At 39.9% G+C, this 25,618-nt stretch overlaps 2 protein-coding genes across 5 annotated transcripts in view; one reads left to right on the top strand and one right to left on the bottom strand.

The window, feature by feature from the left end:
- Positions 1 to 8,368, top strand: part of Trmt13 (tRNA methyltransferase 13) — a 12,621-nt gene extending 4,253 nt beyond the window's left edge. The window contains exons 4-11 of one of the 4 annotated variants that reach the window (XM_034500860.2): positions 108 to 170; positions 592 to 661; positions 798 to 904; positions 1,546 to 1,713; positions 3,515 to 3,587; positions 4,077 to 4,151; positions 6,716 to 7,145; positions 7,835 to 8,368. In XM_034500860.2, coding sequence (XP_034356751.1) covers positions 108 to 170; positions 592 to 661; positions 798 to 904; positions 1,546 to 1,713; positions 3,515 to 3,587; positions 4,077 to 4,151; positions 6,716 to 7,145; positions 7,835 to 8,033 — 1,185 coding nt within the window. In that variant the 3' untranslated portion in view covers positions 8,034 to 8,368. Of the gene's footprint in view, positions 1 to 107; positions 171 to 591; positions 662 to 797; positions 905 to 1,545; positions 1,714 to 3,514; positions 3,588 to 4,076; positions 4,152 to 4,652; positions 7,146 to 7,834 lie in introns of those variants that run through there. The other 3 variants (XM_034500861.2, XM_076933173.1, XM_076933172.1) reach the window with 3 other exon arrangements.
- On the bottom strand, positions 8,089 to 25,618 carry Lrrc39 (leucine rich repeat containing 39). The gene is made up of 9 exons (XM_034500862.2): positions 25,481 to 25,618; positions 22,172 to 22,362; positions 19,234 to 19,339; positions 17,918 to 18,074; positions 17,188 to 17,324; positions 13,960 to 14,105; positions 13,545 to 13,697; positions 12,257 to 12,393; positions 8,089 to 8,224 (listed from the first exon to the last, which is right to left on the bottom strand). Exons 2-9 carry the CDS (start codon positions 22,282 to 22,284, stop codon positions 8,169 to 8,171), a joined length of 1,005 nt encoding a protein of 334 aa, XP_034356753.1. The 5' UTR covers positions 22,285 to 22,362; positions 25,481 to 25,618; the 3' UTR covers positions 8,089 to 8,168.

Here is a 25,618-nt window from a genome sequence, read left to right as displayed (position 1 = left end):
AGTGTGACAGAGGTGATGATGTGGAAGGGTGAGAGGAGGGAGCAGTTCTTCAGACTAACTGTTTTCAGCTTCATATTAATACTATGTTATGGTTTTGTTTTTGTCAGGATTTTTTTATTCAAGATATAAATGCAGGATTAAAGGATGAAACAGAAATTCCTGAACAATTAGTAAGTGTATTATTTAATACTTAACTCTAAGTGGTATTTATAAGCTGTCTCCTTGTAGTACAGACTATTCTCCAATTTGTTTAGAAATATCTGTTGTTTTGACTTGAGGAGGTATTTTCCTGTAGAAGTACATTGTTGGTGATGGTTAGTTCCAAGGCAAGCTCTGTCCCATAACTGCAGCATGGCTCTGTTGTGAGCTGAGTCCAGACCCTGAGGGAGCAATGAGAGTTAAGGTGTTGGGGCAGAACTGAGTAGTGCCTTCACAGTTGGGCAGTTCTGAAGGCAGGCTAGGAACAAAGCTTTGCTGGGAAGAAGCACCTAAACTGCCAAGGCATCTGCCCAGCTGTTAAGCTTCTATCCAGTCTCTGCCACGGTACTGTAAGGTGTGTTTTGACTACATTATTTTTGTGTTTGTATATAGGCTCCATTTTCTTCTCTATCTGAAGAGCAATTGGAAAACTTAATTAAGAAATTGAGAAAAGCAAGTGAAGGTGAGTCTGCTAAAGTTGCAGGTTCAGTTATTTGAGAATCTCTAAGTAGCTTATGAGTTTCCTTCCGTTCTGTTGTTCAGAGTCTCAGTTCCTGTCTCGCTGCTTAAGCTAGCAATCATGTTTCTTTTGGGCACAGGCTTGAATTCTACACATGAAGATCACATTATGTCCCATCCAGCATTGCATGATGCCCTTAATGACCCGAGAAATGGTGACTGTGCAGTCAAGCACCTGAAACAGCAGGTATGTCTGCACACAGTCACTCAACGTTTCTTCATATGTTTAGTGCTAACATTCCAGGCTGATGTGATGGCTCATCAGGTAAAGGCGCATGCTGCCAAGCCCGATGACCTGAGTTCAGTCATCTGAATCTTGCAAAGTGTCCTCTGACTTCTACATGCAACAAGTATGTATGCTCACAATAAATAAAAGTAGTTTTTTAAAAGCTAACATAGTTAGATGTGGTGGCACATGCCTTTAATCCAGCACTCAGTAGATAGAGACAAGCAGATCTTAGCTTGAGGCCATCCTGGTCTACAGAGTAAGTTCTAGGACAACCTGGGATACAGAAAGAAACCTTGTCTTAAAAAACTATTTTTTTTAAAAAAGCTAACATTTGGTTCTGAGTGTAATTACTTAGTTTCTTTTAGAGAACAAAATACTTTCATTCAAAATTATATGTGAACATGAAATAAAAATTTGAGTATGGCTATGACCCTGAGTGCAGAGTATTGTTTTAAAGCAAGCAAAAGGAAAACAATTCTTAGCCATTCAGAAATTATCAATAAAAACCTTCTGCCTTGTGTAGAGATTACCTTGCTGTTTTCCAATTTGAGTTGAATCCCTTTGCTCTAGTTTATACAATAACCCTATGGGGTTTGCAGGCTTCTATTTTAGGTAACATTGAAAAATTAAAGTTACTTGGTCCAAGAAGATGCTTTGTTGAGTTTGGAGCAGGAAAGGGGAAATTATCTCACTGGGTTGATATTGCCTTAAAAGATGCTGAAAACGTTCACTTCATCCTGGTAGAAAAAGTGACCACAAGATTCAAGGTAAGTAAACCCATTATAGGATCTTAATAACCAAACAATTTTTTTTTTCTGCAGGAAAAAAAAGAAAATGATAGGAACATGTCTCTTAAAATGAATTTTGTTTTTTATATATTTGATTGTAGTTTTTTGCTATCATTATTTGTTTGGTTCTAATTGTACTGGTTAAACTGAAGGTAAGTTTTTAAAATTTAACTGTTAATAGTCCATAATCTGAGTTTATAAAGTTGTTTGCGGAGACAAGAAAATCTGTGAACAGAATTTAAGCCATGTCCTCACTTTGCATTTGCCACTGCTGACAGACTCGTCCTTCCTTAAATACTTGTGCATGTTCTTGGACAGCATGCTGAAGAGGCAGCTGTGCTCTTAGATGTGTTTAGGAAAGAACCAGCTAAGTGTGTAAGTAAAGAGTTGAAGCGGAATAAGTTCCGCAGAATGTGGCACGCTAGACTTTATTACAGGGAGGCAATGGAGAATGACGAGCAGAAAAGGTGGTGCCTGTGACACATCCTGAAAGATCAGTTAGCTTTGCTAGGTAGGGAGTCAGAAGCATTTTGGGAAATAAGAGCAGTGGAACCAAAGCCTGAAATAACAAATGAAGCATTTCCATGTAAGTGTAGGCTCTTCCTCCTGTACCCAGTTCCAGAAATAATGTCTAAAGACTGAATATTATGAATAAATGCTTAAGCCAATAGGTTTGGCTTTATTCCCTGACTAGATTGTAACTTATTTTACCCTTTTAAGCTAGTCTAAATGATGCTACAAGGTTAGTTACATCTCCTCAGGTTTATGCACCTTTCACTTCCAGAGTTCCTGCGCAAATCCCTTTCCCGTACCATTCCTGTCTCTAGTCCCAGAACTGTCTCTCTAGCCCAGGATGCCCACCTACCTATTTCCTGCTCAAGCTCATAGGCCAACAGCCTTTTATTGACAGGTGAAGCTTCTATACATTGCGCAAAAGATTTATTATGATGGAAATATATGGCAAGAGGTATAATGTGGCGATTTGAACCAGGAAGGAGAGCTGGTCTAGAAAGGTTTCCTGTCATATGCTCTGGCTTCATTCTGCTCTGTGTTAGAGATACTGTGGAAGATTTGGTTCTTGCTTCAAAGAAGCTTCCATACAGTACTTTAGTTCTCTAAGTGCTGTACTGATGGATGGTACCCTGTGCTGCAGGGACCTGAAGATGGAGAACTGACCTCAGTTTTCCAGAGTTATCATGGAGGAAGTTTTAAAAAAATGATTTTTAAATTTTCTGTGGAGCTAGAGACATAGTGCTGTTTGCTCTTCCAAAACATCATAGTTTGGTCATAGCACCAATATTAGGCAGCTCACAACTTCCTATAATTCTAGCTCTAGGAGGTCCAACGTCCATCTTCTGACCTTCTCAGATACCACGCACACGCGCACACACGCACACATGTGCGCGCGTAAAAATGTTTTTAGAAGCTATCCTAGCAACACTGCAAAACTATTTTAAAAGAGATTTAGATAAATATAGGAAGATTGAAAATATGAAAATCTTTATTCAATAATACAAGTAAGAAATGTACTGGAGAGTGAGGGTCATTCAATGGAATATAGAGGAGAGGATGTGAGTGAGAAAGTTAAAATGTTGGAAGCCTTATGATTTATTATTTGCTGATTTATTATTCATTGATTTTTTGAGAGAGCAGTAATCAAGGGTAGTTTCTGACTTAATAGGACAGATATTAACTCTGAATTTTGAAAACAAATAGAAACATTTTTATAAAGCTTTTTTAACATTAAGAGTTCTGAATCGGTAATGTTCTATTTATGCAGGTAGATGGTAAACACAGAAAAAAGAACTCAGTGTTTGAAAGACTTCAAATTGATATCCAACACTTGTGTTTGAGTAAGTTGTATAACTTTCTATTGCTCTACAACAAAGCAGACATTTCAGCCTCTGGGGACTGCTTAGATCTGTCCTCGCAGACCTGTGCTTCAGGAAGAACTCACACTAATTTAGTCTTGAGAAGCAACCAAACACTTGAATATAAATGATTGTAATTTTTATCACTTAACTGAAGCCAGGTATGGTATGTACTCTTGTAATTCCAGCACTTGGAAAGCTGAGGCAGGAGGATCACCCAGACTACATAGTGAATTCCAGACCAGCAAGTACTACACAATGAGAAAGAGGAAATTTGTTTGTTTAGCTGAATACTTTCCATGTGATACCTAAACACAGACATTTTCTTAGGTTGCAGATTGGAGTCTGTGAATGTTGCTTGTTTTCACGGCTGTTATCCCTCAAATTCAGATTCTAGAAACCCTCCTTTGGAAGGACACAGTAATACTTCCTATCATAAGCAAACTAACTTATTATCTCCTTTTCTCTCAGACAGGATTCCTGTGCTAAGGGAAGGAAGACTGCCTGTGGTAGGAATTGGGAAGCATCTGTGTGGGGTCGCAACAGGTAAGTGAGCAGACACTCAGTAACCTCTAAGCTAACATGCTGAGCTGTAGCCAAGATGGCCCCATCACCCCGAGCCCATTGATGTTCTCGGTTAACTCACAGAAAAGCTTTTTAAAGTAAAGCAGTGTCACCCTGGGATGGGAAGGAGGCACACACTTGTGGCCCTTCCCATCTCCTGCCTCTCAAACCTTAGCTCGACAGTGGCTGCTTCCCGTGTCCACTACGCTCTCACCTCTGTGCACACTGTATGGGTCCCCTTTCACTCTGCTAAAGTTACTTACAGTGGCTGCTTCCCGTGTCCAGTACACTCTCACCTCCGTGCGCACTGTGTGGGTCCCCTTTCACTCTGCTAAAGTGTCCTTGCTCAGTATTTCCCCCTTATGGGTTCCCTTGCTTCCATTTCTTCCATCATTTTTGGCTCCCTATGTTTGAATATTAATATTCAGACCCATTTGTGACTCGCTTCCTTTCCCTTGAAACTCTCCATCACTCTGCCTCTAGGTTTACTGTTGATCAGTGTCGACCATGTGTATTTTCCTAAATCCCATGTTGCTCCAGCCATTCCTAGAATTCCACTGTCACCCATTTGGAAGAACTGGTCCAGATTCTGCTCATCCTTCAGCTCAGCTTTCTCCACATTTCTGGAGCCTCCTTAGTGTCATCAGGACATACTCCACATAGCTTTTGCTTGTCTTTTAATTATCTGCTCATATGTCTAATAACTACACTGTGCTGGGATTTTTTTTCCACAAGAATGATGTATATGCTACTATAATGCTGTAGAAGAACTCCATGAATATTTGAATGATCTTAGCCATCAGCTTGCTACCTCCTTATATCGTCTAAGAAGAAGGTCCTTAAGGCCACTATGAAAGAGCTTGAGATAGCTAATACTCTCTTTGTTTCCGAAATAACACTTAAATTTTTTTCTGATTATTCTCACTTCTTAGAATTATGTTTAAGTCAAATGTAAATTAAACAGAAAATATATTTTGTTAGAAAATAATGGTTAATAGACCTGGGTAAAGTGGCATACTTATCCCCCACACACTCAGGAAGCTGACGCAAGAGGATCAGGTGAGCTATTACTTGAGTCCATCCACAATCCAGGCAACATACGACCCACTCTCTCATGACAGACAAAAAAGAGACAAAGCCACAGACAGACCACGAAGTTATCAAATTAGCTATCACTTTATCCAAATAATAGTTGCCAATAATGCTTGTTGGCATGATTAAAATTTGCCATAAAAACCAGATAAGTTGGGCTGGAGAAAAGTTTCAGCAGTTAAGAGCACTGACTCTTCTTCCTGAGGTCCTGAGTTCAATTCCCAGCAACCACATGGTGGCTCAGGACGATCTGTAATGGGATCTGATGCCTTCTTCTGGTGTGTCTGAAGATAGCTACAGTATACTCATATAAATAAATAAAAATCTTTAAAAAAGAAAAAGAAAAAAATATCAGATATATCATAGGGTAGCAAATTTTAAAACCCCATTTGTTTTTAGGTAATTAGAGTATGATATGACAATCTAATCAGAGAAAATAGAAGTTTTACAGCATACATTTGTGATCTTTCCAGTACTGCCAGCTATTCTGTATGGCAGTTTAGAGGGCTTATTTTGTTTTTTTAAAAATGTATTTATTTTTATTTTATGAGTATGAATGTTTTATCTGCATGTATGGAAGTACAGTGCATGCATATCCAGTCCCCACACAGGTGCTGGATCCCCTGAACTAGAACCCCTGGACAGTTTTAAGTCACCCTGTGTGTGCTGAGAACCAAACCTGGCTGCTCTGTGACAGCAGCAAATGCTTTTAACCCCCAGCCATCCCTTCAGCCCCTAGTGTGACAGTTTTAATCCTTGCATCCCCAGTGTTTTGTATATGCAAAGCATTTAGCAAATATTTGCTGAACAAACGTTGATGTACAGAAAAGCTATTCAGCCTGTTTTCCACATTGGAATCTCCCTTTCACCATTTTTCAACTCCTCACTGTTTGTTGTGACCAGCCTACATTTCAAGACTAGCATCTTAGCCAGGTGTGCTGACACACATCTGTAACCCCAACACCAGGAGATGCAAGTAGAAGGATCAAGAATTTGAGATCAGCATCAGCTATACAGAACCTATCTCAAAACAGAAACAAAACCAAAAAACTACCTTCTCAAACCCGAGTCTAAGTGAAACTGCCTTCCTTCATTTCTTTGGGGTTTCTTAAGCTCCTACCTAGAGCTAAAATAGGAGAAATGAAAGACAATGCTAATAGTTGGACAGAAATTTTTCAAATCATAGGAGTTAAGCTTGCTTTAATTTTATTGCTTTAATTAATTTTATTTAAAACAATTTTATTGGGCAAATAAATCACTAGAAAAATTAAGATGGAAAATTTGAGAAAAATTTATAATATCTGATAGAATTGTTACAATATATAGCTAAGTAGATTTTTGCTGGTTTGTGGTGTTGTTGTGTTTTGTATTAGTCATACTGCTTGAGAAATCTGAAAAATACTCATTTTTAAAGATGATGTGGTTTGGTGGGGGGCACATGATTGTGTTTGCAGATCTTGCATTACGATGTTTGGTTGAAACCTACGCTGCCAGTTTTAAGGAAAAGGATGAAGAACCTTTAGCCAAACGCGTAAAGAATGATAAAACAGAAAAAGAAAGTAACACTTTGGCCAAGGAAGGAAATGAAAAAACTGTCCCAGAGACATGGAGCCCTGTGGCTGGCATTGTGATTGCGCTCTGTTGTCACCACAGGTGTGAGTGGAGACATTATGTGGGCAAAGAGTATTTCAAGGCTCTTGGACTTGGGGCGGTGGAGTTCTACTATTTCCAGAGAATGAGTAGTTGGGCAACATGTGGGATGAGGACATCTTTGGAAGCCTTGGATGTTACTCCAGAGAGAAAAGATGCTCAAAGGGATGAGAATGAAGAGCATGAAGATGGCGGAGACAGACTCACAGATGGCAGCACTGACTGTTTGCCTGGGTGAGTGACAACGTCTGTAAACACCTCGATACAGGGGAGATACTTTATCACCTTAAACTAGTCCTCCTGTGGGTGGTACTGCAGACCTCCCACAGATGCCTAGAACGTTAGATAAAACAGAACCCCACACACTAGCAGTGCAGTTACCTACTCTGTCAATCTAGTAACCAAGATAGCTGCACAGCGTCTGGAGAGTAGCACGCAGTGTGGCTGTGCTAAGCACAATTATGTGGGAGGCGCAGGTTGACTACCAGACAGGAAGGAGTGCGGTGACCCATGATTCACCGTGCTACTCAGAATGGCATTACCAATGGTTCGTTTTCAGAATTTTTCATTTAATATTTTCAGACTGATTGACATTGGTCAAGAGAAACCAGAGATGAAATCAAATAGTTGCTTCTTAGTCTTTGGGCTGAGATCAAGTATAAAAAGTGAAACTGAAGAAGGAGAAGGAGTCCTTTTTTCTTAGACAACTGTTATCAAAAATTTAGAAAAATATAGCTTACATTCTAATTTTAGAATAAACTAACACATATCTTAATTGTGATCATAAAGAGACATCTCAGAAACATCAGACATAGCACCTAGTGTACTGTTGACTAGTTAGCAGCTCTGTACTAAACGGTAGTGAACGAACTTCTTATGAACTTTTACAAACCTTTAATTTTTTATGTATTTATTCAATGTAGGATTCTTACTGCTGAAGAAAAGAAGAAAATAGGACATCTTTGCAAACTGCTGATTGACCAGGGCCGTCTCCAGTATTTACAGCAGAAAGGCTTCAGTCCTGCCTTACAGTACTATACGGACCCATTGGTGTCTCTGGAAAACGTGTTATTAACTGCTGTACCAGCTCATTTGTCAACCCAGGAAAAAAATCATCAATGAAAGGAAACACAAACATCATGTTTATCCTCCACAAACAAAAGAATTTAAATTATTTTTAAATTATATTTTGATATTCACAAAAATATTCATCAAGTTGTCAGAGTATTCCTTTTCCGCGGGGCTCTTTAAATTTCTTTATCCGTCAGGGTGTATGGAGCTTGGCATGTGAGTCAGACAGTCGACTTGGTCATCTGGAAGATATAATAAATAAAGTCAGCACATAATTACAGTATGAGCTCTGGGTATTAATCTGGTAAACTTATCTTTGGTTTTATTTGATATTTTTTCATTTTTTGAGCTTCAGTTGTAATAAACAGTATAAGTTTATCAATCAATCTGAGTGTGTGGCTTTTTTTCAATATAGATCTAGAAAGAGTAATTGTAATTTCTTCAAACACAGACAAATGTAGAAATGTAAGAATTGGCAAATGAGGGAGGCTGGAGAGATGATTTAGTGGTTAAGAGCTCTTCCAGAGGTCCTGAGTTCAATTCCCAGCAACCACATGGTGGCTCACAACCATTTGTAAAGGGATCTGATGTAGCCGTATATTCTTTCCCACACAAATATATTTGCAATAAAGATCGGTGATTGGGCAGTGTGAAAGGTAGGTGGGGTGAGGAGTTGGGAGGAGAAAGGAGAGAGGGAGCAGCCATGGAGAACCATGGATGGGTTGAAAGCTGTCCTGGGTAGCAACTTCTATCAAAAGGTTAGATATGGGTAACAACTCTAATTGTGAGGGCATCTTGTTAATTGAGCATTTCCAAATAATATAAATATATTGGAAAATCTTTAAACATTAAGAGTCTTCATTCTACGGGGTACCGCGGGCATAGTGGGAATGATCTGGGCTCAGCCTCGCATTGTCGACAGCATGGTGGATTGGCAGAACCAGCCACCACACTGGAGACTCCTGAGTGCCAGAGCCAGCGCTTCTAGTTAGCCGGAGCCAGGGTCAGAGCCAAGGAGCAGCAGGAACATGGCGGCTGCCCAGAAACAAGCCGGACTGGGTGCTATATTCTAAATATCTCCCGTTACAATCTGATGCCCTCTTCTGGTGTGTCTGAAGACAGCAACAGTGTACCCACATAGATGAAATAAATAAATCTTAAAAAAAAAAAAAAAGAATTGGCAAATGACATCACCTTTGAAGTTCTAAAGCTGCACCTATGTTTGTAGTCTCAGAATCTGTCCTCGACACCAAAACTGAAGAGATGATTTTAAGGAAAAAGTAATCTTTTTACTTTAGGTCTTTGTTGGATAATTATCTAGTTCAAAGTTCTAAATAATGCTTGTAAACATAAATGAAAGTTGCATATAACTTCAAAAATTAATTATGTACCTTCTATCTTTTTTCAGCCTCCTTTTAATGTATAAATAACTATTATAAATATATATAATATAAATAAATAACTGTTATAAAAATAAGCAGTAGCTGGGCAGTAGTGGCACTTGCCACCCTAGCACATGAGACTCACAGATCTGCCTGCCTCTAACTTACAAGTGCTGGAATTAAAGGCATGTGCCCACGCCAGCAGGAAAATGATTTAGATTAAATTGAAAATTACACAATGAAACCAAAACATCACATTTAGGCCTTAGTCCATGCAGAAGCAAATATTAAACCAAACATGTCACAGGACTGTTAGCCTCCACCTCCTACCCTGGAGTTGTTTCTACATTTTGTTTTGTAAACATTATTTTAGTTGTTGGTAAAGATGCAAAGACAGAGATGCAGAATTGCAAATTTTAGCTGCTAAAGTGACACTGAGGTCACTGTTGTATGTGGTAAGCCTCTGACTACATGAATTATAAGTAAGACACCAAACACATTTTAAATTCCTGGCCTTTCTCATATGTTGTCCTTGGCTTAAATTCCAACTGGACCACCTCCCAGCTGGCAAGTTACCTGATCTCCTCTTAAGTTTTTTTTTTTTTTTTTTTTTTTTTGGGGGGGGGGGGTTTAAAGGTTTTTGTTTTTTTGGGTTTTTTTTGGTTTTTTTCTAGATAGGGTTTCTCTGTGTAGCCCTGGCTGTCCTGGAACTCACCCTGTAGACCAGGCTGGCCTCGAACTCAGAAATCTGCCTCCCTCTGCCTCCCAAGTGCTGGGATTAAAGGCGTGCGCCACCACCGCCCGGCTGTTTTCTCCTCTTAAAACAGGGATGATGTAACAGTTCTAAACCTACCTCACAAGGTTGTGAGCATCACATGAGATATCCCAGGTAAGCCTCTCTAAAGGTTCCAAGCACAGAATAAATACTAACTAGATATAATAACAATTCAGGAATCTACTTTAGTATAGATTTTTATTTTTTGTTTAAGTTGTTGCTTTTTTGTTATATTTTGTCAAATGTTGTTAATATACATTGATCATTAAATTAATTATTCATACTTCCCAATCAGAAGAACTTAAGTAAAGATAATTCATTAAGAATTATCCTTATGTCATAAATGTCATTTGTGTCACAATATTTGTTTTGTACCTTTTAAAAATGTATGCCCAGAAATAAAAATATTCTACACTGGGCATAATCTTAGTTGTGTTTCAGAAGACATACAGCATACCCAAAAATTATACTGAAACAAGCCTATGAGCCATTTGCTCAATTATACCTTCTGATAATGGTTCTGAGTGTGGGGAAATAAGCTTATCCTTCAAGTGCTGACCGTGAGAGAAGAGTCCTTTTGCCTGACCTTTTATTCTTGCCTCATTAGAACGTTAAAGTGAGCTAACGTGTATTAAGTCGCTATTTCTTGACTTTCAGACTTCTTGCTTAGCAAACTCTCTTGGACTTCACATCCACAGTTACCACATCATCCGTGTCCCACAGAAACCTCAAACTCACTGCTAAAGTTGCCCCCTCATCTTCAGCCTCTCCCCCATCCTGGCCCCGAAGCCAGCTTCAGTTCCTCTGTTCCCCAGCAGGGTACTACCCATCCAGTTGCCCCAGATGGGAACAGATCCATCCTAAATACTTTTCCATAATTATTCTGTCTCCTGCTTGATGCTGGTATTGTCCTCTCTTTTCCAAAGCTAGGACACAAACTGTGTTGAGCTTTGTTGCTGAACATCCCCCAGCTTGTCATTCACACTGTTGCTTCTGTGAGCTCCAGCAGCTGCAGTGGGTCCTTCCTAAGTGAACATTCCTGTGCAGCCTCTGGACATTGGGGAAGGGCTTCTCCTAGTGGAAAGGCTGTCCCTGTTCCCCCAGGTTGCACTTCCTTTCAGAGTAACTATTTGATACCTGGAATGAGCTTAAGATCTTTCTTTTATATGCATAGTTCTTTACATTCGTATTCATTCAAAGCAAGTGTTTCTGTTTCTATACTACTATTTCAGTGCTTTTATCAACAAGATAGTTCCCTTTGCCATATTCCTCTAATTTTGTTTTAATTTTAAAAACTCTGATTATAGAAATGTTTGATTCTAAATTATGAGATTCCGTGGTTGTAATCTGTATATCGTGCCTCACATTCTAAGTGTTGAATAAAGTCCATGTTCTTAAGACTTTTCACCCCAGATCAAATTACTTTTTAAATTATTACTTATCCATTATAGAAAAACAATGATGAAGAAGGTCTGTTCATGCTCAATCTGAGATGTAGACAAAAGTGATGATTCTTTAAGAGTCAAATGTGGCTTGGGGGCCTGGAGAGATGGCTCAGTGTTTAAGAGCATGTCCATTGGAAGGTGAGTTTTCCACAGCACCCACATGGCAGCTTACAAGTGTCTGTAACCCCAGTTCCAGGGGATTTGACACCCCAGGTCACATCTGTATCAGACCTGCATGCACAGACATACATGCAGACAAAACACCTGTACACACAAAACAAGTTAGTTAAAATCCACACTGAGGGCAGATGTAGCTGTGTCTCAGTGACTGGGTGCTTGCCTCGGTGTGCGTCTCAGCCCTGGAGAAGTGTATTTACAGAGAGAAACAAGGACATATCCCTTCTCTTGGTTGTGCGGCCAGTGCCTGACTAAAGAAGTATTTCCTTCATTTTATTTGAAATGCTGTTTTTACAGATTCTCCCCTAGTTCTTATCAGAATAATGAACAGAATCAAAATTGCTTTTCCCCTCATTCAGTGTTGGCCAGAATAACCACAGTTTGATGGAAACAACAACATACGATGAGAAACCCATAAAAGAATAAAAAGATGAAACTTAATTGTGTACACATTTTCTTCAAAAATATCGAATCTGTGTTGTTCAAACCTCATACCTGTTTTCCGTGCCTCTTGTATGTATGCATGCATAAACTGTAGCCCAAATAGCTCCTGTTCTTCCTCTCCATCTGTGTTGTCACTGGGAGGAAGTGTCACTTCCAGTCTTAGGGGGTTGTCTCGGAAGTTGACAAACCTAGCAGTTCACCAGAAAACAGTGTTTTTATAGGTGCCATAGAAGTGCATGTACATTTATTTCCCTGGAGAAAAATCAAATGACAGCATATTGGATTACTAATTTTTAACTGGTTACAATAACAGATTATCTTGCTGGGATCTAATATATCCCAGAATCTCTAAGTTTCTTTGCTAGAAGAAAAAGTATCTTTTCCCCCCGAAAGCTTCCAAAGACAACTATTAGCTCATAACGTACTTAATGTGGACAAATTATATCATAACTACATGACTAATGCTACATATATAGTTTGTGCCTATTTTTATGGATCTGTGCCTTAACCATCGAGTACAAAACTAAAAGTTGCCAGATAAGTCAACGCATGAATGATTTTGGTTGTGAAAGTTTTAAATTCAAATATCCATTGCCCTACTCCACCAAGAAAATTACGTTTTAAAGAGAATTTTATTGGAGTTCTACTAAGTAGCCCACAAAAACCAGTCTGCTTTCTATAGGGTATATAAGTTAACTGTGCCTACACGTAGTTATGAAGAAGGAGAACGATCACTATCTTATTCTTTTGGTTTTGTATTGCAAACGATGTTTATTGGCAGCACAAAGGGATGTATTGTAATATTGTCACCAACAAAAGACATTTCTTTATATTTATAGATCACACTACTGTTATAGTTTCAAGAATTCTTGAATAAGCTAGGTTGGTATTTCATGAATCACATTCATGAAATTATTAAATTCCAACACTGGAAAATATGTTTACAAAATTTTTTTTGAGCTGAAGAAATAGCTCAGTAGTTAAGAGCACTGGATGCTTTTCTACAGGACCCAGGTTCTAGTCCCAGAACCCACATGGCAGCCTAACCCTCTGTAAGACTAGTTCTAGGAGATCTTATACCCTCCAGGGACATCAGGCACACAAGTGGTACACAGGCAAGAGACCCGTACACACACACACACAGAGAGAGAGAGAGAGAGAGAGAGAGAGAGAGAGAGAGAGAGGGAGGGAGGGAGGGAGAGAGAGAGAGAGAGAGAGAGAGAGAGAGAGAGAGAGAGAGAAAGTCACGTAAATCACAACCCAAATGTATTGGTCAGAATCTGTTTTACTCCGTTCTGCTTCCAGCACTGAGTGTGACTGTGCTCTCACACCGTTTTACCTCAGATTAGTCATTTCTTCCATGCAGTCTGGGATGTCTTGTAATTTGTTGTTGCTCAGAACAAGAGTCCCCAAGTTTTTCATATTTCTGATTGTCTCTGGCAGGCATGTTATCTCATTCCTCTGCAGCCACAGTGTGTGCAAACTTTGCATTCTGGAAAGTTAGAACTCTGCAGTAAGTCACCTTGGATGTTAAAAGCTGGACTCATCATTTGTAACATTTAACATTTAATGTTTAGTCAACTAAATTAAATTATTCACTTAATTATTTAATATTTAATAAAATGCATTTATTGATTTTACAGAGTTCATTCTTTTTTATTACCTATTTGCCAGGGAAATTACATCAGGGAATTCACTAAAGATTAGCAGAAATTCATTAAATTCATTAAAGAGTAGCAGAAAGTCCATTTTACCTGTCTAGTGTGTCAGGGAGCTGTTTCAGGCTGTTGCTTCCCATATCCAGCCACTCAAGGGCAGGCATGTCCAACACAGCAAGAGGGATTGTAGTGAATTGGTTCATACTCAGGTCAAGGTGAGTGAGTTTTAACAGTTTGCTGAGCTAAAAAAAAGAAAGGGGAGGTTTTAAAGAATCGTCCACAGTGTAAATTACTAGGAGACTCCCACCGATGAGCTATTTCATATAAACAGTTCGTGGTACGTGAGCTCTGTTTAAGTACTCGTCCACAGCAAAGCACACATAAAGCTGAATAGCTTCCAGCATCCCACTTGAGCTTTGTTTAGACACGGAGTCCACAATAAATAACAAGTAAGGATAATAGAACCTGGGCACCATGGCACATGCCTGTAAGTCCTAGAAACTGAGGCACCGTGGCACATGCCTGTAAGTCCTAGAAACTGAGGCACCGTGGCACATGCCTGTAAGTCCTAGAAACTGAGGCACTGTGGCACATGCCTGTAAGTCTAGAAACTGAGGGTCGTTTGGGCAAGTTTTAAAATATAAGAATTTAGTTAACATTTACAAAACAGCCTGTCCATTTGGTTGCCAAGGTTCTGTATTTTGAATGCCCTTTCGTCCCGTCTTCACCAAGAAGTATGCAAATAACAGTGTGCTTTTAGTTAGTGCAAAAAGGCAGGATGAGGAGATGGCTTAGTGGATAAGCAGTTCACCGTGCAATCATGAGGACCTGAGTTTGGATTCTCAATACTTAACAGCCAGATGTCATAGCATTCCTGAAACCCCAATGCTGGAGAGCAGAAACAGAAGGGTCCAAGCGGCTTGTGATTGGGGAAGACACCTGAGGACATCTAGCCTATACATACATACATACATACATACATACATACATACATACACATATTATATACACATTCAAGCCAATTCAAAAATGCATTCTTGAAAACTGTTTCAGACTTTTCCAATTGTCAAATGAGTCAATGTGGAGTGTAAAAAGATGTTTATGTTAACAGGTACATGTCCATATGAAGTAGGAAAAATTGAATGTCTAGCAGAGAAGTCTCCAATTGCTGGCCCCTCAGTAGTACCAGAAACCTTTCTTACTGTTTTGTTTTCTTGAGATAAGGTCTCACTTTATAGCACTGGCTAGCCTGTAACTTACTATGTAGACCAGGCTAGCCAAGAAAAAGAGTTCTACCTGCCTCTATCTCAAGGGCTGGGATTTAAAGCCACCACATCAATCTAGAATCTTTTTTATTATAGAAGATTGAAAAGATAATAAGCCTAACAGGCTATATATGAAGACAGAAATATAAGAGGGCGTGTCTAATGCCACACACATAGTTACTTAGAGGACACATTGTGGCATTTAAATGGTTCTGGGCTCAAGATCTCAGGATAGTCTTTCTTCTATTTCAGTAGCAGTTTCTTCTGATATTAAAACATTCATCCTACAGGGAAGTTCCTTAAACAAGAAGATGGACAATTTAAACTAGTTCCAGGAAATACCTGAAACTGACCATATTCACTAGACCCCTCCATCCCAAGAGTAAACAATAAAGATGACGGAGCATCTTTTCAGACAAGCCAAGAATCAAGGAGACTCTGAGACCAGACTGGAAGAGGTTTACACCAGCTTTGTCACTTGGAAAGGACACTCTCCAACTTGTAGAGCTGCCTGCTGGCTGTGCAGTGTGCTCCAGGTTCTCAACTTTAGTGAGCTGTCACCTGTGCGGGAGTGGGCTTTGCTAATGCAGCTGTTTGTGAGTTGTTTCTGCTCCTGTAAATAACCCCTCACCTATCTATTCACATAAAGAACCCTGGTGAAACTTATGGTTCTCACTAGTTGGACTTCTGTGGTACCTGTATTTTGGTTTGTTGTGGGCTTGCTCTCTGGGAGTAGACGTGTGTTGCATAGCCCCAGGAAATGTCTTGTCACACAGCAGTAACCTGTCTCCTCAAGAATCTAAGATGAGGAGACTGGTTGATAACATGTTCAAGTTCACATAGCTTGTTAGTGACAGAGCCTATTCCTGGAAACAAAATTACAAGTTTTACAAACCATACACTCTGGCCTTCCTACATATATCAATTGTCCCTGCTGCCATTTTTCTCATGTTTTCATTAATAAAGCCAACATATGATGAAGCACATGTGCTATGTTTAGAACAGCAAACTGGGAGGAGGGACCATTACTGACATCATGTTCGGTGTGGCTTGGGTAAGTAAAATCTTATATACTCAAAGAAAATGGAATTGTACCTTTTGTTTTGAATGTTATTATTTTTCTTTATTTTGGTCTTGCAAAGCCATTGTTTTCAAGGAAAAAGACACATAGAAACTTCTTGTTGGTTCTAAGAGCATTCATTGGTTTGGAAGGTAACACTGCAGGTGTCCTTGTCAACTGAATAAAAGGCAGGAGCCTTTCCCTTCTGCTACCTTTTTACTTGGTAAAGTCTAGGACACCACCATGAAACACACTTCCCACAATTCATATCTTACATTCTGTCTGTTTCAGGAGTGAGCATGCTATAAAAAATCAACCAGAAAAGGAGATTTTCTATTTTCTCATTGTCTGTTTTTCATAATAACCACAAACATATTTATTCAAAAAAGCATGAAGTGGACTCAAATTCACGGACATATCTTCCAATCCTAGCACTTAAAAATCTAAGGTGCGAGAATTTGGGAGTTTGAGGCCAGCCTAGACATAAGAGGGAGTTCAAGGTCACAGTGAGCTATGCAGTAAGATTCTGCCTCACAACAGACAGACAGACAGACAGACAGACAGACAGACAGACAAGCATCAAGGGATGGGGATGTAGGTCAGTACCAAAGTGTGTGCTCAGCATGCATGAGACCCTAAACTCAATCCTTAAGAGCCAAAATAAGTAAGCATATATGAATAGCCACTATACAACCCAGGCTTCTCCTCATTCTGGGAATTTTAGATTAAGTAAATACAGTTCTCAGTCTTCTCTTCAAAGAGAGAAACCCAGTCATCAAGAAATGCAGGACAATGATAAGACTAGAACAATCTTTTATGCTAAGTAGAGTTTGTTCTAATAAAAGATTTTCCTTCTTTTATTAAAAAAATGCCTTTCACTAAGTATTTATTTTCTAAAATAAAATTTGTGACATTGCTTCATGAGTTATTTTTTTCAATAATCACATGCCTGAGAAACAAACTATTAGTAGACACAAACAGACACTTAGATTTTCTGACCTCTGTTGGGAGGTCGCTTATATCTCTGTTCACAGCCAGCTCTAGCTTCTCCAAGCTGCCACAGTTGCTCAGTTCTTTGGGGACAGTCTTGATTTTGTTGTAGCTAAGAATCAGTTCCTGAAGTCGAGTGAGCAGTCCTACACCACAACGTCAACAATACAGGACACAGACGGATCAGTGTCTCCTGCCACCAAGCGCTACTTACATACATTAATTACTCGCACATTGGCAAATTCAGTTATATTCTTCTTCCCTCTTCCTGTCTTTCCACAAGGGAGGGCCAGTGGTCTTTCCATTCTGCTTTATCTATACTATGTACTCTGGATTAAGGTGGCTGTAGATGGTACAGTCTGCCATGCAACAGAACCTGGGCTTGATCTTCAACACAAAACTCATAATACATCCTGAGCAATGTTGCATGGGGGGAACGTTGATAAATTTTCTTTCTTTCTTGCCTTCAGTGTGTTCTAAGATAGTTAACGCTGAAATTTTGTTTTCAAAATATACAGAATATTTGGAAATATTCTCACATTCCACCCCAATAATTCCAGGAGTTTGGATCCTCTGAAGATTTAAGTCAGATGAGACATTTAAAATGTTTTCAAGTTTCAGAGATATATAAAGATAAGATCTTTATTCCATGTATTTGGGGATGGGGGTCTGAAAAAAGCAAAGAAAAGCATACTGGCAGGTCGCTAAACAGCACAGGAATAAAAGCAGTCTTCCTTACCAATTCCTCGGGGGATCTCTGAAATGGTGTTCCGAGATAAGTCTAGGACAATGAGATTCTGGAATCTTCCAATGAATTCAGGAATTTTCAACAATCCAGTCCTATGAAGTTGCCATTCCTGTAGCTGATTCAGTTTCAGTAAAGAAGAAGGGAGTGTCTAAAGTAAAGAATATGTGTACAGTCATTACACTGCCTGAACTAGTGTGTCTAGCATGTACCACGCTGCTGGGACAGTATGGGATCTGTAGAAGCACTGAGGACAGTTGTCCCTTAATGGACAACATCTCCAGGTGCTCTGTGCTACTTCTACTCCTGGAACTTTGACTTTTATTAGTTTTTAATTGTTTAAGATTTATCCTCACTTTTATACAAGTTACTTACTTACTTTATCATTTATTGCTAAATCTTCACATCTCAACTATGATATAATAAACAAAAATGTCATATTTTGACCAGTAATGGACACACATAGAAGTCTGTCCTAATGAACAACCCTGTTGTATTGGACTATCCAAGAACACATACATAATTGAAAACTGGAATATTTTAGTCCAGGTGGTACGGATGTATATACACTTTTAATCCCACCACTAGAGAGGCAGAGGCAGGTGGATTTCCGTAGCTAGCCTGGTCTACACAGATAGTTCCAGGATATCTAAGGCCACACAAAGAAACACTTTCTCAAAAGCATCCTCCGTGCACACACACACACACACACACACACACACACACACGCACACACGGGAAGAAAAGAAAAGAAAATTATAATATTCAAAAAAATCATTTCAGTAATTTGAATTTCTCTTCCACTTTTATTATTAAGTCTTTTAAAGAGTTTCTTTTGAGACAGGGTTTTTCTACAGAGATCTGGCTAGCCTAGAATACTCTGGATAGACCAGGCTGTCCTTGAACTAACAGACAGATCCACCTGCCTCCGCCTCCCAAGTGCTGGGATTAAAGGTCGACTCAACCACCACTTCCAGCCTATTTTATTAGTTGTTAGTTTTGTTTTGTTTTAACGTTGTCTCAAAAAAAACAAGAAAAAACAAACAAACAAACAAAAAAACAAAAAAGAAGGATTTAGAGAAATACCCAAGAGACAGGTGGGGTGGGAACAAATCCACTCTTTACCAAAGAAACAACCCATGTGTTTTATGCTTCTTTTCTGTTGTTTATGTTGTCCAGATTCACTCGTGCTGTTCTGACGAGAACCCCTAACTATCCCGGTCTTTACTACAGTCTCCGCACATGCTCTCAGGCCTTCACAACACAGAGGGTGGAGAACCAAGAAGTACATCTAGGGCCTCTACACTTACCTTCCATTCTTCTTTCTCAATCCTTAAAATGACTCTTCCATCTTCCCTGGTCACCTTCTCTTTCAGCTTAGTTAAACTTACTCGGTCTTCCCAGAGCCGCACTAGCCTAAGACAGCAGAGCATCCTTTACTCACAGGTAATGACAAAGTAGTGTCCAAAAGGCCCGATGCAGCAGTGAGAGAAGTAGAGGAGATTTGTCCCTTGATGGGCACGGTCTCCAGGTGCTCCTAGAACCCCGACTCATTATTTTTTTTTTAAATTGTTAAGATTTTATTCTCACTATTATACAAGGTATTGTTTATTTACTTTATCACTTATTGCTAAATCTTCACATTTCAACCATAGTATAATAAACAAAAATGTCATATTTTGCCCATGCTGTATGAATTTGAGAGAGCAAAGGGTAAAGGGTGAATGGGAAGGGCTGAAGGGAAGAAAGACCAGAGGGGGTGTAATTATATGTGATTTTGAAAAAAAAAAAAATAGTCACTAAGCCAATGGTATTAGACATCAGATGAAGGCTGGAGAGACATCTCAGTGCTTAAGAGCACTGACTGCTCTTCCAGAGGACGTGGGTTCAATCCTCAATACCCACATGTCAGCTCACAAGTGTCTGTGACTCCAAGTTCTCACACCCTCACACAGACATACATACAGGCAAAATACAAATGCACATAAAATAAATAAATTGCTGTGGTCGGGGGTTGGGAAGGCCGGAGAAATGGCTCAGTGGTTAAGAGCACTGGCTGCTCTTCCACAGGTCCCGAGTTCAATTTCCAGCAATGCCATGGTGGCTCACAACTATCTGTAATGGGATTTGATTCCCTCTTCTGGTGTGTGTAAAGACAGATCACTCATATACATAAAACAAACAAACAAATATTTAAAAAGAAAATTGTTTTTTTAAAAAAAGAAATCAAATGAAAGTTTGCTTTGCAAGAATTATAAATGTGGTCAGCATCACAAATGTCCTGTTGTGAAGTAGCCCCGCCTTTGGGAGTTGTCCTTTGTCCAGTTACTTCCCTTTCTGTACCTGACACTTTAAATTCTAAAGGAAAGATGTTCTTAAGAGTTTGAGATATTAACTGATAATCTTTCCTTAGATTTTTTTTCATAGCTGAGGATTGAATGTAGGCGCTCATGCATGCTATGGAACTGTGCTACCAGGTTCCTTTAGACTCACAGGACCCACAAGGTCTGATGACCATCACACAACACCGCTTGTGATGCCTCTTTTCATTATTATTATTATTATTATTATTATTATTATTATTATTAGACAGTTCTCACTACACGGCCCTAATTAGCCTGGAGCACACAGAGATCTGCTTGCCCTGCCTCCTGGTGCTGCCCCTATTTAATTCCACAAATCAACTAAGCAAGGCACGCTTACTGCTGGGAAGATTCTCTTGTAGAAGAATAGCAAGTTTGAGGAGTTACAGGGTCTGGCCCAAGGTGGCCAAGTTCATCAGGACTAGAGAGGTGAGAAGACACACTGTCTCTATCCTGGAAGAACAGGCTGTGCAGCACCCAATCTTTCTGCTTACTGCTCCTGGCACCTCCTTTCTCCATAAATTGTTTTTAAATGCATGTGTGTACATGTTCATGTGTTTGCACAGGTGCACGTCTCTGTACAGGTGCAGGTACATGTGTGTAGAAGTCACAGGACAGTATCAATGCCCTCCTCAGAAACACCATACACCTCCTTTTAGACAATATCTTTCATTTTCTTGAAATATTAAAATTATTACCAATTAGACTAGACTGGCTGATCAGGGTGCCCCAGGGATCCTCCCATCTCTGCCTCCTTGGCACTGAAATTACATGCTTAGTGCCACTATGCCTGGCTTTATTATGTGAGCGCTGAGAATTGAACTCAGGTCCTCAAGGTTGTAAAGCAAGTTCTTGACCAATTGAACTATCTCCTCACCCCCACCCCAAATCTTTCCTTTCCCAACGGCTTTAGTATTCTGTTGCTGTGAAGAGACACCATGACCAAGGCAACTCTTGTAAAAGAAAGCATTTAATTTGGGGCTTGCTTACAGTTTTAGAGGGTTAGTAGTCCATGGTCACCATGGGGAGAGGCAGACAACAATGGTGATGGAACATTAGCTGAGTGATTTTTACCTCCTGATCACAGGCAGCAGGCAAGGAGGGTGAAGGGGAGGAGCAAGGGAAGGAGAGGGAGGGGAAGAGGGAGACAGAGAGGGAGAGGGAGACTGGGCCTGGTACTGACATTTAAAACATCAAAGTGACCCACCTTTTCCGGCAAGGCCACACCCACTTTAACAAGACCACACCTCTTAATCCTTCCCAAACAGTTCCTTAACTGAGGACCACTCATTCAAACATAGGAACCTATGGGAACCATTCTCGTTCAAACCACCACACCCTCTAATTTTTTTTTCATGTACCAGGGTTCGACTCTGCAGCACTCACATGGTAATTCATTAGCATGCATAACTCCAGTACCAGGGGCTCTAACACCCTCTTCTGGCCTCCAAGGGTACTGCATGCAGGAAGTACACAGACAAACATGCAGGCAGAACACCCATGCATATAAGAATAATAATAAAGAAAAGATTTAAAGACTGTTTTAAGGGTTGGAGAGATGGCTCAGTAGTCAAGAGCACTTGCTACTCTTCCAGATGACCTGAATTCAGTTCCCAGCACCCACAGGGTAGCTCACAACTGTCGGTAACTTCAGTTCTAGGAGATCCAACGCCCTTTTCTGGTCTCTATGGGTACCTGCACAAATGCGGATAGAGCTACATGCAGTCATTCATATACATAAAATAAAAATAAGGCTTCTTAAAGAAGAATATCTTGAGTTTTCATCAAATAAAAATCTCTCAAATTCAGTGAAGCTCTAACGAAACATCACTTTCAGATATGAGGTTCTGAGTGTTCACTAATCTAAAACAACGTCACAGCGTACTTCTGCTGAAATTCCTTCTCTCGCTTCACATCTTCATGGTGTTTCTTGATTCTTTCTTCCCAGACCTCCTTTACAGCGCTGACAGCCCCGGTACAAACCACACTTTCTGTCATGATTTTTCCACATTGTAGTCAAGTCATCTACTTCAATAAATTCTGAAGAGCTGAGTCACAGGCCACCTCAGAAAAGACCTAAGTATATCAGACGGGGGAAAAAACATCATGTTTCAGAATATTAATGAGCACCAGAACAGTCATGAGAGGTAGTGTTGGATACTTGTATCTTCCCGAAACTATGTTTATTTATCTATGCCTTCCTTCCATTTTTCCTTCTCTCCTTCCTCCCTCCCTCTCTCCCTCTCTTCTTCCTTCCTTCTATTTTCCTTCCTTCCTTCCTTCCTTCCTTCCTTCCTTCCTTCCTTCCTCCCTCCCTCCCTCCCTTCCTTCCTTCCTTCCTTCCTTCCTTCCTTCCTTTCTTCCTTTTTTCCCTGTTTACTCAGAGACAGGGTCCACTGTGATGCCCAATTTGGCTTCAAACTCCTGAGCTGAAGCTCTTCCCACCCCAGCTTTCCAAGTATGTGGAAGTGCAGGTGCACACCAGCACCATCAGCTATTCTACATATATTTGCATGGCATATTTTATTTTATTTGGATTTTTGAGACAGGTTTTCTCTGTGTAGCCCTGGCTATCCTGGAACTTGATCTATAGTCCAGGCTGGCCTTGAACTTATAGAGCTCCACCTGCCCCTGCCACTCAAATGCTGGGATGAAAGGTGTGCGCCCCCACAGCCCATACTGCATTTTAAACCCATGTAAAATATGATATGAGCATTTTCGCTGCCTTTAGTATTCATATGAGAAAACGAACCCTTGAAGGAGCACGCGTGGTAGGAACAGAAACTACTGCCCAGGCTGCTTCCTTTGCTACCATGTCATTCACAATAAAACCCGCAACTAGACTTGCATCCAGCCATGGGAAAGTAATTAAACAACGGATACATTAGGTAAGTCTGGGGCCCTCAAGATGACTCAGTGGATAAAGGTGTTTGCTACCAAGCCTGACAGCTGTGTTTATAACATAAGGCTTTCACACAAGGAAATTAATTAAGCCTGTTTAAAAAAAAAAAAAAAAAAAGATAGCTAGAGAGACAGCTCCATGACTAAGAGCATTTGCTTCCCTCCTGAAGACTGAAGTTTGGTTCTCAGCATCCACACCATGAATGAGGTGCCCACTGCCTATAACTGCAGTTCGTGGGGATCTGATGCCCTCTTCTGACCTCCAAAGGCATCCACACGCATGTGATATACCACTCCACAGAAATGTATATGCTTCAGAAATAACATAATAAATAAATATCTTTTTTACATTTTTATGAGAAAGAGTAGGAGACCTTTTAGGAAGCAGGAAGCAGCCCATGCAGAAGACAGAGAGTACAGAAGCAAGGCCATGGGAAGTATGACTGTGACCAGAGCATGCTACATGTGTGCATCACAATGTTGTGGTGAAACCCATTGTTTACATTTGACATTTACTAAGAAGAAAAGCAATCAAGTAAAAACAGTAAGGTAGGAAAACCCCAGGAAATCCAGATGGCAAAAAAAGGCATAGATTGTACTCAGCTGTAAGATTCTGTATATTAAACCACAGTAAACTATCTACACATACCCCATCAAAATGGCTGATTGTACTAGACTGACTCAATCAAGTATTGGTGAAAGTTTGAGTGAGAAGTTCCTCGCAGTGGTGTGCATTGGTGGAACTGTAATGTAAGTTGGTTTTAACTACTTTCAAAGAGCTTAGGTGATATAGATTCCTGGTCACTATGAATAAGTGTCCCCTAACAATGATTTTTCAAAATAGCATAATTAATAATAATAATAATAATAATAATAATAATAATAATAATAAAAACACATCGTGGAATTTTGCTTGTCCACGGATATCTTCATTTGGCAAGCCCAGGATGTTTGGCTAATCTTGTCTAAATTGTAGATTTAAAATTATTCAAGAATAATGAAGGTAGTCAGAAAAAGAAACCAAAAAGAGCTGTCAGAAGAAAACATAGGGTTGCGCTGTCATCACCAACACACAGAATATTACTTGGAGAGGGATGTGCGCGGAGTGCGTAGAGCCCACAAACAGGAGCCGAGTGTGAGATCTTTCTGCAGTCAAGAAACCTTGAGATCAGGCAGAATAGTACATGTCTGTTGATGGGTTGAGGCAGGAGGATGGCAGGTTTGAGAGCAGCTTAGGATGCATCACAACACCTTACCAAAATAAGAAGAAAGGAAGGAAGGAAGGATAAAAGAAGGAAAGAAAGGAAGTCAGGAAAAAATGAATGGATGAAAGAAGAGAGGAAGAGGTGGAAGGAGGCAGGGAGGAGCCTTAAAGAGCATGTGCTGGGGACCTAACTGCCTGAGCACATCACCTAGAATATATTCTATCAGATGTTAATAAAGTTAAAGTATGTACTAAATACTTTCAACAATAAAAAAAATAAAATATCCCCAGCACTTGGGAGGCAGAGACAGGCGGATTTCTGAGTTCGAGGCCAGCCTGGTCTACAGAGTGAGTTCCAGGACAGCCAGGACTAAACAGAGAAACCCTGTCTCGAAAAACCAAAAAAAAAAAAAAAAAAAAAAAAAAAAAAAAAAAATCTAGCTGGGTGGTGGTGGTGCATGCCTTTAATCCCAGCACTTGGGAGGCAGAGGCAGGCGAATTTCTGAGTTCAAGGCCAGCCTGGTCTACAGAGTGAGTTCCAGGACAACCAGGGTTACACAAAGAAACCTTGTCTGGAAAAACCTAAAAAAATAAAAAATTAAAAATAAAAAATTAAAAAATTAAAATATTTAATGAATGCAAACTATCTCCACATTGTATTATTTTTATACAAACTCTCATTCTTTAACTTACTTCATTGTTTGACAATATTGGTTATTCTTTAATACCAGTTCACCGAAAATGACAGACCTGCTTCAGAAAAAAAACCAAGTTTGTAACAAGGCATTTCTGCATCTAACTCCTTTGTGAATGAAAGGCACCCGGCACAGCAGCGCATGCCTGCCAATAAATCAGTGGGGCAGCTGCTCCCAAAAGTTAAACAGCCAAAGAAACACAGTCTTAAATTCTAACTTTCAGGGAAGCCTATCTCCTGTGTCCCAGAAGATGACAATGTGAGTGACTACAGCCCCCTTAAAACTTTCAGAAGCTAAATCTGTGCTCAGCTGGTACACTTTTTCAGTGAGATCACCACCGGCTATTTCTTTATGCAGAAGGAACGGAGGAAAACTGTTTCAGAAAAGCACTTACCATTGGGGGAGGCTGCAGCCAACATGCCCAGAGCTATAGATTTCCAGCTAGAATCAGATCCTGAGGTGATGTTTTCCCCCAGCGTGGATCCAAATGACTAAAAGTGAAAAGTAATGTCAGCCGAGTTCTAATTTTAGC

This window comes from Arvicanthis niloticus, chromosome 4 (genome assembly GCF_011762505.2).
Source record: "Arvicanthis niloticus isolate mArvNil1 chromosome 4, mArvNil1.pat.X, whole genome shotgun sequence".
Lineage (NCBI taxonomy): Eukaryota > Metazoa > Chordata > Mammalia > Rodentia > Muridae > Arvicanthis > Arvicanthis niloticus.
The sequence above is the reverse complement of the archived record's forward strand: the minus strand, read 5'-3'. Positions and strand labels throughout refer to the sequence as shown.

What these genes read in the sequence shown, in the direction of transcription:
- Lrrc39 (XM_034500862.2), bottom strand. Translation starts at nt 22,284, where the DNA reads ATGACAGAAAGTGTGGTTTGTACCGGGGCTGTCAGCGCTGTAAAGGAG. An exon ending in TAAGCGACCTCCCAACAGAG is followed by an intron (nt 14,106 to 17,187) that starts GTCAGAAAATCT and finishes TCTTTTTTTTAG; the next exon opens with CTCAGCAAACTGTTAAAACT. An exon ending in ACAAGAGGCACGGAAAACAG is followed by an intron (nt 8,225 to 12,256) that starts GTATGAGGTTTG and finishes TATATCTTCCAG; the next exon opens with ATGACCAAGTCGACTGTCTG.